Source organism: Mchenga conophoros, linkage group LG8, assembly GCF_057382185.1.
Source record: "Mchenga conophoros isolate Kocher_MC1m ecotype Shallow Benthic linkage group LG8, M_conophoros_male_GT1.1, whole genome shotgun sequence".
Lineage (NCBI taxonomy): Eukaryota > Metazoa > Chordata > Actinopteri > Cichliformes > Cichlidae > Mchenga > Mchenga conophoros.
This window is the reverse complement of record NC_140533.1, coordinates 13,625,966-13,642,157: the sequence shown is the minus strand read 5'-3', so window position 1 is coordinate 13,642,157 and position 16,192 is coordinate 13,625,966. Positions and strand designations below refer to the sequence as shown.

The 16,192-nt window shown below is 42.1% G+C and overlaps 2 protein-coding genes across 5 annotated transcripts; both read right to left on the bottom strand.

Moving 5' to 3' along the window:
* Positions 1–159: 159 nt before the first annotated feature.
* Positions 160–3,873, bottom strand: LOC146568334 (putative protein MSS51 homolog, mitochondrial). Its single transcript, XM_085283382.1, has 6 exons — positions 3,772–3,873; positions 3,196–3,345; positions 2,980–3,104; positions 2,148–2,711; positions 1,913–2,006; positions 160–766 (listed from the first exon to the last, which is right to left on the bottom strand). The coding sequence occupies exons 1-6, from the start codon at positions 3,786–3,788 to the stop codon at positions 562–564; spliced, it is 1,155 nt and encodes a 384-aa protein (XP_085139508.1). The 5' UTR covers positions 3,789–3,873; the 3' UTR covers positions 160–561.
* Positions 3,874–5,502: 1,629 nt separating this feature from the next.
* mss51 (MSS51 mitochondrial translational activator) lies at positions 5,503–16,172 on the bottom strand. 4 transcript variants are annotated; one of them, XM_085284329.1, is made up of 7 exons: positions 15,968–16,172; positions 14,512–14,690; positions 14,113–14,262; positions 11,729–11,853; positions 10,207–10,770; positions 7,590–7,683; positions 5,503–6,581 (listed from the first exon to the last, which is right to left on the bottom strand). In XM_085284329.1, exons 2-7 carry the CDS (start codon positions 14,667–14,669, stop codon positions 6,374–6,376), a joined length of 1,299 nt encoding a protein of 432 aa, XP_085140455.1. In that variant the 5' UTR covers positions 14,670–14,690; positions 15,968–16,172; the 3' UTR covers positions 5,503–6,373. The 4 variants fall into 4 exon arrangements, with proteins under 4 accessions (XP_085140455.1, XP_085140453.1, XP_085140456.1 ...); XM_085284327.1 differs by having other exon boundaries at positions 14,512–14,687; XM_085284330.1 differs by lacking the exon at positions 15,968–16,172 and adding an exon at positions 15,243–15,261.
* Positions 16,173–16,192: the final 20 nt, after the last annotated feature.

The following is a 16,192-nucleotide window of genomic DNA, read 5'->3' as shown; positions in this document are numbered from 1 at the left end:
GTACGTATGAATACAGTTTAGGGGGGTTTATGCTTCGTTCTTGCTACAAATGTGCTGCACGTTTCATTTCCTCTGCCTAGAGAAAACTGATTGAGTGATTTTTGTTTTAAGATGTTGCAAAAATAATAAATTTAGTGCCTGAAAAACTTTTGACATATTGTCCTTTTTAATTAAAAAGCACAAGGTGACAATGTTAATGAAAAGTTACTTTTATCACATCATGGTTATTGTAACAGCAGATGAAAAAAGAGGCCATAACCAAAAGATTAAAACCACAGAAGAAAGCAAACTATTACTATAACATTGTACCCTCTACACACAATAATAGGCAGTATAGTCAAATGTCATCACCGTGGCTGCTGAATGCCATCAAACTGGGATAGTGAGAATGCAAATGCAGCAGGGACATTGCACAGTAAGTAGCCATCAGGCAGAACCTATTCAGCAAATGTACACATTAAGTAGTATTTTTTTTAAACTACTTTAAGAAAATAGTTAAAGTTCACATAAAAACAGAACTTTATAGTCCCAAAGCTGGAAGAGTCAGCACGCTGCTGTTATTCAGGCGTCCTCTGGTTCTTCAAACTCCACAGTCTCCAGCAGACCCTGAAAACAGAAGTAGTGGGAGTTGCAGTAGACCGGAGGTTTGTGGGCACATGAATCCACAACTTCTGGCTTTAGTGATGCAAAAGGGTTGGCTCCACTTCCTTTCATGTCCATTTCCAGCTCCAGCAGAATTTGCAAAGAGTAGGTCATCTCTGTCTCACTGCAGACGGAGAACAAGCAGACATGATCAGCAGACATTACACGCAGCAAAGCATGGCAAATGGGCAAATTAGCTCTCAGTGATAAAAGAGCAGAAGCAGCAGAAAGTTTAGGCTCGGCAGACTGCTGTGCACTTGTAAGATATAATGTATAATACAATAATGAAACTGACAAGCATGTCACCTGATTAGAATGTAAAACTGACTGTTACAGTATAGCTTATTAAACTGAAGATCCCACATGACGCCACTTAACGCAGGATCTTCTCATTTCCCCAGAATTAGTTGCTCGGGTTCTTACTTAAAACCCCTCACAGATCTCTTATTTATTCTGCCACGCCTGTGTAGCTGAGGTATTCTCGCTGTCTGGCTGTATCAGCATCAGCGCTTGTAAATGCAAATGACCCGGTGCTCCTCACAGGCCGCGTGGGCTGTGCCTTTCCAGTGATGGACAAAGCACTCTTTTTTTCCCCCCATTGTCCCATATTATCAGCATCAGTGCGTTAAAGATCTGTTGGAATGAGTAGTTCTCCAAAGCTGCAGGTGCATATTCCCACTCACTGAGGTTATACAAGGCCAAGATTCCTCATTGGCTGAAAAAGCTGCTCCTTAATTCTTAATAATCCAAATACTGAAGATGTATTCTGGATTTAATTCTGAAGATGTAATGTTTGGCATTACTCTTGAACTTGCTGGGTTTTACTGCAGCAGTTTCAGCTGCTGACTGTGATGGTGAGTAATCTTATCCCTAAATACACGCCGCTAGGAATATTCTTACTCCCATTAAACAAATTAGGATTGTTATCCAACACACTGTAGCTTTAAGTAGCATTAGCATGCCATAACAATACTATCAAAAGTCCTCGTCATGTAGAACAGCCAAGGTTTTCTTAGTTAATGTTGTACTATATTTGATTATTATTGATGAACTAACATGTAAACAGAACATTAATGTAGTAGTTGAGAGAAGCTGAGCTCATTTTAACTATTCTAGACAGCAGTAACTTCATATCTGAAGTAAAATAATGCGGTGTGGATCGCAATGTTTCCCTTTAGCAATAAAATGTCATAAAACAGAAATGTAACCAAAAAAAGTTAAAGAACCTGAAAACTAAATATAAATGTAATAAGGTCAAAATGTCACTCACGTGAGAGCAGTGAAGAGAGAAGGAATTTCATAATCTCTGAGAAGCAGGAGAGTTGGAAGCCAACCCTCGTCCAGACCTTGGCTGGCATCAAATCCTTAATAAAAATAAATAAATACATTTAAAATAGGAAGGAAAGAAAACCAAATAATGAATAAGATCTCTTAACTTTTTATTGCTCAGTAAGAAACAGACACACTATTATGTGTTTATATAAGGGAGAAAAAAAAATTCTCACCAGGATGAAATCCAACCACCAAATCTGGCTTGGCTGCCTCCTCTTTCTCCACCAGCTCCTCCCAGAACTGATGGTAGAGGCCCTTGTAGGCGCTGATGTAGACTCTCTGTTTGGGTCCAAAAGCTCTGAGGGGAGGCCTCACAATGGGGCCGTCCACCACCTCAGGCCCCACCATGACTATTTCGATCCCCTGGTGTCCAGGGAACATGTTGTTCAGCTCATCGTAGTCGGTCAGTCTGGCTGACAGAGTCTCAGTGTGGCCTGCTCCCACCAGGTGAATGGTGAGAGGTTTGGATAAAGGGTTTAGACCAAACAGCCTCATCCCCCAGGCTATTGTCAGAGGCCTGGAGAAGAACTCGCTGCAAACCCTCCACAGCGACTGCTTCAGATCGTCATCATCTGGCCGAGGCCGACCAGCGTTGGACCACAAGTCGTTCATGTTTTTTCCATTTAAAATGGGATCGAGGCGTGCTGTGAGATCTCCCTGCATGGAGAGCCAGTCATCGAAACCTTTTACCTCGGACTGGGATTTGGACCATTTTTCTGTAGGAAACGGGAGGTCTCCTGAAGACAAATAAAACTGGCAGTTTGAGCAAGGTTAAAACGGTTTGTTAGTTTTTTGTTTTAAATTCACATTATTACTTTAGCATAATATTGTAAAATAAAAAATATCATAGCAGTTTACACATTCACACAAAACCCTCAGTTTCCCTCTGGGGTTGGGTCAGACACGGCATGTAGTCGAAGAAAATCTGCTAAATCAGACATTTGAAGCAACCCACTATGTCCGATACTTCCTTTTTTGGAATATTTGGAAGAATCTTCACTTTACCTTTAAACACAAGCCACTCCACAACTCTGTCGATGGCAGCCAGTCGCAGCTGTGAGCAGGACTTCTTGTGCTTGGGCCAGTCTTCCTTCTGACACTCTTTACAGCAGTAGTAAGCATTCAGACACCTGGAGAGGAAAAAAAGATCTGGTCTGTACTGGCAGTACAAACTCACTGGATAAAATCTGAATACGCTGCTTTTTTACTCTCTCTCTTTACCTGGAGCAACGCTTTAGCTTCTGTGGGTTGGAAAGTTCATTCGGTCGCTTTTCACAATAAGCACAGATTTTGAAAGATTCCTCCATCTTCTCAAACATCTCTTTTTGGGACCGGAAAGTCATGCTTTTATCCTTGGTCTGCTGAACAGCCCTGGAAAGGAAGATTCAAATTATTAAAGATCAATGGGATACAGCTGATCAGAGCCTGATGATGACAAACATCATGCCATGTGTTCATCATACTCTTATATTCATGCTGTAACCTTCAGTTCTTTTCTCAGTGGTGGGTGGGAAGAGTGTTTTTTGCTTTAAGCTTCATGTTTACAACTTGGAACAAGTGGAAAAACCATACACTGTATATAAGGTATGTTTTATACACAGTGAACCCATAAAGAAAGTCTTGAAACAGGCTTCCACTACCTCAGTGTTTCAAGACTGAAAATGGCAATTCAAACTTCAAGCTGTCGGTGAAGGCCCCGCTCCTCCCGCATGTGCTTTCACTCATCGGCCACTTTCACAGTGCTCTGTGAAAATAAATGTACATTTAATAAAACTGGACTCCACACATTCCACTTACCTCTCGGTTTCCGTCATCTCGAACCGAGCAAATGAGTGTGACACAGACGCTTTTCAGCTGCTTCCTCTGCTGCTGCTCCTCTGCTTTTATGATACGTGAGCGGTCTGTTGGGGGGCTGCAGTGCCAGATATAGCACCTGTGCTCTGCCTTCTAGAAACGTCTGACAACTCCAGACCATTCCTGACTTCACAAGAGCCAGACTCACATGAGGAGGTAAAATGCATGAATGAATGAGTAGATGTACGAGTAGGTTTTATGACGTAACAACCCCCTAAAAATTTAATTTATCATTGCATTTATGGTGTTACGGTTGTTTATTTATCGATTGCAATAATTTGTGGGTTTGATATATTTTCACCCCAAATTACTTTATTATTATTTTTATAACTGATTTATTGCCCATGGTTTCAATAGTAAACCTGGCCCAGAGTATGTACTTCTGGTATTTACACATAGCCTAATAGAAGATTTTTGCCTAAACCTGAATACATTTTTCCCCTGAAAATGAAATGATATAAAGAGAATAAAGCCAATCAGGCAGAAAGCTATAAAGAAACACTGTTTCCACTAGTCCAAAACATGCCTTGGGCCTCTTAATGACTTGTTTTCCTATAGCTTTGTGTTACAACTTCTATCCACTAGAGGTCAGTGTCGCCCCACCAGGCCTGCTCTCTAGAAACGGCGTCAAATAGATTTATTTGTATCCATCAGTGAAAGCAACATTTTGACCCCAAAAAAAGGGCGATTCTAAATTAATAAAGACTTTTATCATTTAGATTTTATGCTTGAATTGTTTCTAATGTATGTTCACAAGTCACTTTGTTAGGTACACCTGCGATCGACTTTAATTCTTCATTCCAGAGTCAACAAGGTAGATTTTGGTCCATATTAACATAGTAACAGATCCGTTGCTGCAGATTTGATGGTTTCACATCCATGATGAGAATCTCCTATACATCCACATCCTGACAGTTCTCGACTGGATTGCGAGCTGGTGGCTGTGGAGGCCATTTGAATAAAGAGAACTAATTGTCATGTTCAAGAAACCGGTTTCAGACGTTTTGAGTTTTGTTATCGTGCTGGAAGCAATCATTAGAAGATGAGTACACTGTGGTCATAAAGAAGTGGACACGGTCAGTAGTAATTGCTCAGGTAGGCTGCGGCATTTGAGACTCATCTGACCAGGAAATGCTTTTGCAATCATCTGTTGTCTAATTTCAGTGAGCGTGTGTGAAGTGTAGTCTCAGTTTTCTGTTCCTAGCTGACAGGAGTGATGCCAGATGTGCTCTTCTGTTCCCCACGCACTTCATTTTGTTCAGAGAGCCGATGCTCACTGGATATTTTCTCTTTTTAAAAAAGTCTTCTGTGACAGTTAGAGATGGTTGTGTGGGGAAATGACACCAGATCAACATTTTGAATGAGGATGAAACAATACATTTTTCTTTACGGTGGATCTATGTGCCATTTGCTACTGAGGGCAGAATTCGGCTTTTTGTCCATGCTTTATAACATAATAGTGTTAATTTTAAAAAGCATTGTTCAGTTTTGTGTCCGATGGTTTCAGACTGGCTATAAATTGTTTTATGATTATTTGAAAAACGGGGCTCGTGATGTTTTTTAAGAGAGGCAGATGGGCTAGGAGAGAGTGAAGGTTAATGTATGGTAATTGTTGTTTATTCCACAGTAAATAAAACGTACCTGTCAAATAAAACTCACTTGCCAATACAGACCTCCGTTTAGCACATGTGAAAATATCCTTTAATACCCTAGTTTTAAAAAAATATACATTACAATACAGCAATACTGGGCCTGTAATCAAAACAGTAATGGTGTGTTTATTATATTTTACCACGCTTAAGTGATTACCACCATTAAAAATGCTATTAGACATGATGATAAACCTTAATAAAAGACAACACACAGTAAACAGAGGCATTGATAAAGAAGTGTTACTTTAATGTGCATCAGTAGAGCTCTCTGCTGTCAGCACAACTCTTTTTCAAGAACTAAAGACTCAAATTTGAGCAACAAAGCAGAGACAAATCCACACGATAAAGTAGAAAAACTCACAACCATCACAAATCTCAAAGGAACCTCAGCTTCTTTGATAATGCTGTCATTTATATAGGCGTTATTTGAGATTGTGTGTTAAATTCATGTGCAGCCAGCGTGATGTTTGGGAATTCGCTCGTGCCGCAGAACAAATCACAGGAAGTCGTTAAGTGACGATGAAGCTAATTTTGGTCACATAATGTAGGTACAACAGTGACTCTTCATATCCAACAGTCGTCATGTCACCCTGCATAATGAAGCGAGTAGAAACCTCTGGGATCCGCTGGTGCTTTACCCCCCCAAACACTGCTGGCTTCTTCCTCATTAGGTAAACATATCAGAATTAAAAGATAGTTTTTAGCACACTCTGGAAGGAGTGAAGATTATTTTTCCTTCACTCCCAATGCCAGAGGTATGATTCAGTGTCCAGCAGAGTTATGGCCATCTCTGACAGGTTGCAGAAAGTCCCCCAAGGACTTTAGGAAACCTGCAAATCTGTCAGGTCCAAAAAGAAGGCTTTGAGTTACCTTCATAGGTTTCACTGTGGACTCTAAGCATCTGCACCTCGGCCCTCAAGGTCTTCTTGTGGAAGCAGTCCCTGGAAACTGACGTAATGAGAGTTGCAGTAGACGAGGGGTTTGTTAGGACAGGCTTGGACCTGCTCTGGTTTCTGTGAGGTGAATGGATTGGGCCCACTGTCCCTGATGTGCATCTCCAGCTCCAGCAGAATCTCCAGTGAGTACTTGAGCTCCATCTCACTGTGGAGACAAAAGAGGTGTGAAAATACTCAAATTTAGGTTGAAGTTTAGTTTTATTGTGCGTGTGAATCGTGAGTGCTTAAGAAACACAAACGGCTACAAGAAAACAGACGTTTTGGCAAAACGGCATCAACAAAGGGTGAAAGACTGGAGTATCAGAACTGTGCAATTTCATCCCGTTATACTCTACAAGGGGAGATTCTGTTTAGAGCTCCTGCTGTAAAAGAAACAAATCTTTTCTTCTACTTGGCCTTTGTAAAGAAACAAAAAAACTAAATTGGAAACAGGTATAGAGGAATAATGTTTAAGAGATAACTATCCGAAGGTAATGAAGGCAGCTAGGTAAGCAGTAGAGCAGAAAACTGGGCTAAAGTGTCAGGCCCTAAAAATGCATATCTGTAGCAGATGAACAGAATCCGATAGCTATGGCCTTAAGAAATAGGAAGAAATCCAGCGAAGACCTGACACATGACCTGAACAAGGCATCTGGACCATCAGTGGATCATCTACTGTTCACAAAAGCCTCATCAGAAATGGTCTCAGTGGAAGGGTGGCTGTCAGGGAGCCGTTCTTAAGGTTTCTTGACATATTAAACATAAGAGGAGGCAACAGATCCTAAATGTAATGATGAATTCAGGCTGTGTTGAAGAATAAAGGTGGTCCAAATATTGACATTTGAGTTCCTTAGAATTATACAAACTCTGCTTTTGCCTTCTGTAGTGTAATTCCATGTGTGTTTGCACATCTCAATAAAATGTGGAACCTATTTCTAATTTTTCTATCAAAACATAAAGAAATGAAAAGTTTTGCATAGCACTGTATGTTCATCAACAATCTCCGACAGTTCTGACTTTCTTTTTTTCTGGAGTTAGCAGATGGTATACAAAACGAGTTAATGAAGTCCCTCAAGCGCAAAGAATTTCAAATATTCAAGAGAGTGAGAAGTTTTATTAAGCCTGCTACATAAAATGCAATCCAAGAAATTAGAGCCACAGAAGCATGACTTACCTGAACATGGTGAAGAAGGAAGGGATGTTATAGTCTCTGAGCAGCAGCAGAGTGGGCAGCCAACCCTCTATCAGACCCTGGTTAGCGTGGAACCCTGAGTTAAAAACAAACACGTGAACCTGTATGCTGTACGTTCACAAACATGCTAATTATTAGAAATATTAAATAATTAGTATCACATTTGCTTATGGCCTGTTACCCACTACACTGTTAAAACAAGAGTGCACTTCTATCTTCCTTTCATCTTTTCCCATCCTCCAATATAATCCTGGTAAAGTAAATATGTGCGTCTTATTCCTGCTAGATGCTCCACTCTTTAAAAAAAAATGAGGCATCTGGAAGCTAAAAGATTAAAACAACAAACTGACAGAGAAAACAGTCAGTCTCAGTCTCCTTTTGGTCAATGAGGTAAAGATGGAACAGAGTACACTTGATTAGGCTCCAGCAAACCATGTGTTTCTCTTGTTAGCTTGATTACAATCCCTTCTGGGCATACCTAATCTCATTAATAAACCAAGGAATCTCTGGCTGTCGTGTTCCTCCGCAGCAGTTTATTGACAGGTGTGTATTGCAGTGTCAGTGTCAGGATTGAGGTCTGAAGTAAACAGCATTATATAATCCAGCTTCACTGATGCCGACACACCTGTGGTGTCGATGTGAAGACGGCAGCTTTGCCACAAGCAAGCGGACCTCGTTTGTGAGCTTTAGCTGGACATTGGGAAGCTTGTTAAATCTTTCTTTTCAGCATCACACCAGCTGAAAATGTGTGGTACTCGCCAGTCAGTCACACAGACAGTCACAGCAGTCCGGCTACATTTAGGACGGGCTGCTTGCATAATCCTCGGGTATATTAACTGACAGATGTCACTTTCCCCCGACTCGGGTTTATATCAGAAGTCAGATTTTTGTGGTGCGGGGTGGCGATGGGGTATTATGGTGAAAAGTTTGCCCTTCAACCGGATTAGTGAGGTTCCAGCCTGCCATGGCAGCAAATACTGTAAATCCATCCAGCTTAAGTGTCCCCGAGTGAGACAAAACCGAGCAAACAAGAGAATTTTCCTGTGCTTGCATTATTATTATTTTACCACAGAGAAGGACGTGGTTATATCTTACTCAGCATTAACGGGAAAGTGGACATGTGAGAAACATGTTTGCAGATAGCCTACCGGGGGGTGTATACAAGAAATGTGACAGCGTGGCACAGAGATGGCGTCATGTTATCAAGCGCCTCATCTTTCCCGGGAACTCAAACTGGAGGTGGAGGGCGATTTCAATTTCATTAATGCACTCCATGATATGAACACCCCAGCGGTTACTTATCGTGACGAGAAAGCTGTTAACACGGAGTAAGCGTTTAGAGGTTTAAACCATACCCCAGGAGACAAAGCGACAAAGACAGGCTACAGCCTGACTGGTAACGACTGCCATAATTGCCTGGCAGCAGTAAATTCGGGCCATATGGTAATTATTAATGATAATAGACTTTAAAAAAAAAACAAACAAACCAGGCAACAAGAAAGTGTTATATAGCTGTGAAAATCCAGTTTATATCACGGACAACAAAAAGAAGTCTGGATGGGTTTTTTTGCATTTATGAGGCACCTGTTTTGGGGGCGTTGTATCCCTGTATGGTTAATGTTACATATCCCACATCAATCTTCTTTCTGAAAGCTGACATTACCTTCTCCCTCTTATTCTCAAAGGTCAATATCTCCATAGTTTATTTTGTAAATGTGTTTTTCTAGTAGCTTTCCCTTTCCCCCGGTTCTCATTCTCTTGTGACTTCAGCACATACACACACACACACACACACACACACACACCTTCTTTTTTACTCCTTTCGTCACGCTGCCTGCGCGCCTATCACCTAAACAGTGTCATAATGCAGTGCTCTGCCAGCTTTGCAGTATGAATTGCAGCCAGGCTCTCAGGCAGTTTACTCTCAGGATGACTGATTCCTGTATATTTAGCTCCACTGGAGCCTGTAGCGATAACCGAGCCAGGGTTACAGGTGCATTTTGGGTTGGGGCTTTACTGCTGATTTGCAGGTTAAAAGGTCAAAGAACAGACTCAGTGCAAAAGCTTAAAAGGGCGTTGGGTTATAGTGCGGCTTTAATGAGGTGGTTGTCAGTGAAAGTGTATAAACGGGGAAGTAGGTGTCAAGACTTTCAGTTACCCTTTGTGTTCTACTCCAAAAGCTTTAAATGTAGCTGTCCCCCGACGGCTTCAAATCAATGACTTTGCACACGAGAGGGCAGGCAGTGATAGACTGAGACACTTCTTCAAAAGGAGAGCTTACTAACATTATGCTGACTCCAGCTATCTCAAGCCAAACTCTTTTACAGCTGCTCCCCTTAATCACCCAAATCCCCAATAAAGGCCTGGCACTAATGAATGGGCCAGATCCAGTGAGCTACAGGTTTCCTGCTTTCTCTGTTCTCTGAAGGAAGTAGCTGCCAAACACATGTAGAGGAAGACAAGCCATCGCTTCAGTCCAAAATAGCTGCAGCAGTCATTAAGGTCTTAATCTAAATTCATTTTCAATTCAGGCCACTGTTAAAATTCTCTCAAAATTGCACTCTTCGTTGATGTCTTGTGGGATTATTAGAATACATACCAGGATGAAATCCAACCACCAGGTCCGGCTTGGCTGCTTCCTGTTTAACCACCATATCCTCCCAGAACTGATGGTAAAGAGCCTTGTAGGCGCTGATGTAGACTCTGTGCTTGGGGCCAAATGCCCTGAGAGGAGGTCTCATGATGGGGCCGTCCACCACCTCAGGCCCCACCATGACTATTTCGATCCCCTGGTGTCCAGGGAACATGTGGTTCAGCTCATCGTAGTCGGTCAGTCTGGCTCCCATGGTTTCATTGTGAGATGTCCCCACTAGGTGAACAGTGACTGGTTTGTCATATGGGTCCAGTTTAAAGTGCTGCACGGCCAAGCCCACCGTGAGAACTCGAGAGAGGAACTCGCTCTGAATTCGCCATAAGGATTGTCGCAGGTCAGCATCATCCGGTCGAGGTCTGGAGGCGTTTTTCCAAAGGGCCGCCATGTTGGCACCGGACAAGACCGTGTTCAGGCGTGGTGTAAGATCCCCCTGCTTGGAAAGCCAGTCGTCCCAGTTCTTCACCTCACCAGCTGACTTGGTCCACTTCTCAGTAGGGATGGGGAGGTCTCCTGTAACAGTGGTACAATACTATGATTGAGCTACAAAGTTTGTAGGTCCACAGAGGCTTTTAAAGTCAGATAACAAAACACTGGTCAACTATGACAGAAATTTAGGAGAGAAAAATTTCACTTCTCTGTCTCACTCGTTGTCTTTCAGGCGTTTCCTTTGTGTAATTTCTCTTGATTTTCATCTCAGATTAGAAACCTCATGACTCTATGGTGTGGAGTTGCCCAGGTAGGCAACAAACCACATAATTGTTTATTACACTGTCCTTTACAATCTACAACTTACTTTATTTCATAACACGTCACTGTAATAAGTAAAATAACCAGTAGAAGAGGATCTGCCCTTTGACCTGGGAGTGGAACAGTCCTTTCAGGAACTAATTCTGCATGCAACTCAATGTTAGCTACTGCTAAAACTAATATCATATGTATGCATGTTCAAAATTGAAATAACTATAACAAGACAATGTGTGTATATGCATGAATATGTGACCAAGTATAGTTGTTTGTTTAAAGACAGATTTGGATTTCATGTATTTACTAAAACAGCTTTTTCTGGTTCGTTGCCTCAGGGCATCATTATGCCATTAGACCATTTTTCTTACGGGGATAACAGGAAAACAGCGCTTCCAAACTCAGGTCCTTGGGGCTGCTTGTTGTGATTATTCGACTCAAGTGTGTTGGAGTAGTGACTCCGATCAGAGAGTGTTATTATTTTTAGGAGCGCTGAGTGGCAGGATATAAAAGCAAACAAATCTACTTCATAAATATACAGAAAACTGCACATTGCTGTCCCGAGGCAATGAGCCCATTTTTTGGTGAGGGAGGGGTACAAATGTGTTGATATATATGATACAGCTTTCAAAAAGCAGGCTGAAATATAATTTTTTCTCAAGAAAAGGAAAATTTAAGCCATGGAGATGTGAATTCATTTCAGCAGCACCACCTTTTAATTTCTCACCTGTGAACATTAGCCACTCCACTAGTCTGTCAATTGCCACCAGCCACAATATCTTGCAAACCTTTTTATGCTGAGCCCAGTCCTTTCTTTGACAGTCCTTAGTGCAGTAGTATACATTCAAACACCTGGTGGAAAACCGAAGAACAATGGTAACATAGTGAAAAACTGGTGTGGGGAAGAAGAAGACGGTAAGCAAAAGCATTACTTTATTTGTGAAACTGTAATTCTCCATACTTCTACTGTTCTCCACCTTCAGCAGTTTGTTTTGGAACATTCAGGTACATGTTTAACACAATGCTGCAATCTTTTCAGTGGTGGTTGTCCGACCATCCTCACCCCAAGGTCAGACCATGAAATGTCAGTGCTATTTGCAGTTAGCTACCTCTCAGACTCTACAGGTCTCATTTTGCAGCTTAAATATTGATGACAGTAGCATTATAAAAACAGAGTGCCATAATTCCTCCACAACAATGCAAGAGGTTGATAAAGTCACACAGAAAGCGATCACTTCAAGTTATTGCTGCTAGCAGTGGTTCTTTAAGCTAGCCAAAACAATGATGTGGTGTTCTTAGACTTTCGCAGGACTGCATACTTGGCTGTATATGGATTTCCTAATTTAAGCTCAAAAAGTCCAATCTATTGCCAAGAAAAGCCACACTCAGAAGGTGAGCATGGAAATATAATAGGGTAAGCAGGTAAGCGCACAGTATTTTTATACCTTTCCCTCCCTTCTCACCTACTGAGACAATCCTGCACATTTTGTTTGTCTCTAGTTTCTGAAAACCCAGCTTTTATTTAATGTCTGTGAAGATAGTGGCAAAGGTTGTCATCTTGTGTCTCCCACAGGTGACTATATCACCATCTCATGCTGCCTACGGTACTCCCAGGGTGGGAAAATGTAAGGCACCACAAGTCCTGCAGAAACACACACTTTATTTTACATTTAGCATGTTGGGTTCTGGTCACCCTACTGGTTCTAATTTTGTATTACGCTAAACTATCTAAGCTTTTAGGTATTTCATGCTAAGTATTAGCTAAAGAGTAAAAATATTTATGAGTACTCCATGCAGCGTAATGTATATCAAGAGAGCTCCTTAATTACTAGGCCACCAGTTAGAATGTTTTGCTTGTGCCAAGTCACAAATAGCTTCTTACATACAGAACCAATATGTTGACCTTCCTGTGCAGTGAGAAACTAATGAGACTGAAGATGAATTCTGACCTGCTTTTGGCAGCTGCTGGGGGAAAAAATAAATAAATAAATAAAACAGGGGCATACTAGGTAAAAGCAGGCATTTATGACCTCTCAGTAAGGATGCAGGCCTTTGTGTTGTCACACAGCATGCACGATGATGAGGCAATGTGTTGGCGTAGTGGTCTGACAGCCAGCAGCAGCTGCTGCATTGGGAGACTATATTACTTTACCTTGCAGCCATTTGCAGCCTTAGAGGCACCCCACATTTACATAAAATCATTTATCAGCCACCGTGTTCCAGCACGGTGCACTTTGCTAATACTAATGCTAGTACTAATTCTCCAAAAGAGGCTTATAAGTAGAAGAAGTGACTCAAAACACGGGTGAGAAAAACAAGGTGCCCTTGAAAGTTAAAGTGTGAACCATTTCCCAAGAGATTAATAAACAGAGGAAAGCGAAAAAGAATGAGGATTAGGACGGCATTAGAAAGTCAGCACTACTGATTTAACGCTGGTGGTAATTCTAATGTCAAAGGTCTCGAGGGTATAACTTGTCAGCATTTCCGTTTTTTGTGCGCCTAAATGCCTCCTGCTACTGGTAAGAGGTTAGAGGCAGAGGCAGCTGAGAATTTCAAGGGAACGCGCCTGTACGACAGCATGAATGAGTCGGCATGAATCAGAGATGGGAAAGGACGCAAAAAAGAAGCAGGGAGCCGGAGGGCCAAAGAAAAACGAGGCACAAAAACAATTAGGAGCTCATGAAAATTCACTGCAGTGTTTTCTGCTGCTTTTTCCTCAATATTCTCCTTGAGCACTCTCTCTGATGGTGTGACATATGAACTGCATTAAGCTGCTCTTAATAAGCTGCAGAGTTGCAGAGAGATGAATCACAGTCAGGGGACTTAGCTATATTTGCCATTGGCCATTATCCACCTCTGTAGTGCTGTCCACACTTGGGTGGCTTATCATTCCGTTGCTGATACAGCGGCAGCTGGTAATGCCTCACACATGACAGCTATTGGACAACAACATCAAAACAAGATCCTGGCTGTGTGGTGACAGAAATGTCCAGAGAACAGTGGAGATTTAATTTCCAGAAAATATTCAGACTGTAAACAACGATTGCTGTTAATCGGCGTTAATGACAGAATACTGTAAATCAAACGCAACAGGGTGCAGTTTGCACTCACTTCACGCAGCGCTTCAGGGTCTGTCCCTCGGCGAGATGTTCGGGGAGTTCGTTACAGCCGGCGCAGAACTTGAAAGTTTCCTCCATCCTCTGGAACATCTCTTTGTAGTTGCGGAATGAGATTCCTCTAGCCTTCCCTTCGAGTACAGCCCTGATTAGAGTCAGACACTAAATCATTTGCCAAGCAAGACACATGCTCAAGAATCTGAGCATGTGTCTTGCTCAGATTCTTGCAAGACACATGCAAGAATCTGCATGTGCTCAAAAGTTGCTCATAAAGGGCAACTTTTGAGCACGTAGGACATGTGAAATTTGTGCAAATTTCTAAAGCGTAACCAATCAAAGCAGTCTGGGTGTTATGAACGTTGGAAAAAAAGAAGAAAAAATGAAAATTGGAAACCTGTATTCTCCATAGTCCTTCAGGTTGAGCTTGTTGAGAATCACCTTTGAGAGTCCAGGTACGTTGGAGTCCAGAGAGTAAAAGCCAGACTGGTCAGAAAAGACGCTGTCAGTCCCCGGAGTGTAGGACTGTGGCAGTGCAGGGATCTGGGATGCCATTATTATGGCCTACACTTTCTACTGGAGAAGAACGAAGCATTAAATAACTATATAAACATATGCACTGCATGGTTTATTAACACCAGGTCTTCAGTTTAAACATGCTGGTTTATATTTTGTGTGTTGTTATCTGCTTAGTAACAGACACAGAGCAGAGCCAGTGGTCAGACTGACAAATGAGAAGAAGCAGGGCTGTAAATGGGGACTTTGGTGCAGGGACACATACCGTTCCATGCCACTCAAGTATTATTTTTTACTACCCAACCCAACCACCACACTACACTCGCACTGCACTGACTGTTTTATGATGACTGGGTTAGCAGGTGTACTGGACTGTTTGAGACCCAGATTTTCACCAAGCCACAGTGAAAGTGGCCTTACATTAATCAGCCTCATACACATTCCTTCCTTTCACTTATGTGAAATGCTGTGAAGGAAACACACAAACCTTGTCCTCAGTTACACTCGCTGACCTGAAAGCCCCGATGAGAACTCTCATGACAAGAAGCTCACACAAATCTGAGACAAGCCAAGGCTCTATTTAGGCATGCTCTTCGAGGTGAGTCATTGTACCTCTGCCCTTCATGGAAATCCTCACATCCCGTGCCCTCCGCGGGTTGAATATCAAATGATTTATTAGCTGGACAGGATGGGCGAGAAATGTGATCATCTGGTGGTGGCACTCCTACATCTCTAGCTCACATACCTCCTTCCGTCCTTCTTTAGAATTTACTGGAAGCAAGTGTTGAATTTGTGCTTAAAATAATGATAATGTATGGCTGTAATTTCCCCACTCGTGTTTTTTTTTTTTGCGATCAAATATATCTACCTGTCTGGAAGCAGCTGAAAACGTTCCCCTCGCACTAAACCTCAAGCAGTTTGCAGCAATACACAATATTCTGTTGAGAACAGCACAATAAATTCCCCCTCTCACACAGAGACCCTAGTCTTTACTCACAGCAGTCCTCTTTCCCGGAAAAGTTTCCTTCCACTCTGAGGGGATACTGCATCTTTTCAATTTCATATCATGTACTGGGGTGATTTAACCTTAATCATGTGTGCAGACTAAACTCAGAGGCTTATATCTAATTGGTTATTTCATATCTGCACAGCAGCAGGGAAGCTAGGGCTTAGAAGTGAACAGGTTTCCCATGAGAAGGGCAAGTTTTCACTTTTCTCTCCTCATTGGTCTGACCGCTGTTTGCATTTTAGCGTACACAGACCTTTCACTAGTCTGAGCATTGCTGCTAACGATGAAGATGCCCTGGCTATGTTAGAAGATATGATCGTGGCCGTACCTTTGTTCGTTTCCAAATTAGAAGAGGCTTCCTCCTAGATGATTCTAGAAAGGGGCTGACAGCTCCTTATGCTGGATGTCACAACCTCGGAGAGCCTTTCTGGTGTGTCTGCTGGGTTTTGCAAAAGTGAGCCAAAGTGGGAGGGTTGGGGACTCCTGTCATATGAGGTTAAATGAAGAGGATGTGGGGGGACTGGATGATTTGGGCAGGGAGGGGTTGCCTTGG

Excerpts from the sequence above, each read along its gene's own strand:
- mss51 (XM_085284329.1), bottom strand. The coding sequence starts at position 14,669 with ATGGCATCCCAGATCCCTGCACTGCCACAGTCCTACACTCCGGGGACT. Across the intron at positions 14,263-14,511 it reads AAGGACTATGGAGAATACAG|GGCTGTACTCGAAGGGAAGG; the intron begins GTTTCCAATTTT and ends GACTCTAATCAG. Across the intron at positions 10,771-11,728 it reads GGAGTGGCTAATGTTCACAG|GAGACCTCCCCATCCCTACT; the intron begins GTGAGAAATTAA and ends CCACTGTTACAG.
- LOC146568334 (XM_085283382.1), bottom strand. Across the intron at positions 3,105-3,195 it reads AAGCTAAAGCGTTGCTCCAG|GTGTCTGAATGCTTACTACT; the intron begins GTAAAGAGAGAG and ends TTTCCTCTCCAG. Across the intron at positions 2,007-2,147 it reads GGTGGTTGGATTTCATCCTG|GATTTGATGCCAGCCAAGGT; the intron begins GTGAGAATTTTT and ends ATTTTTATTAAG.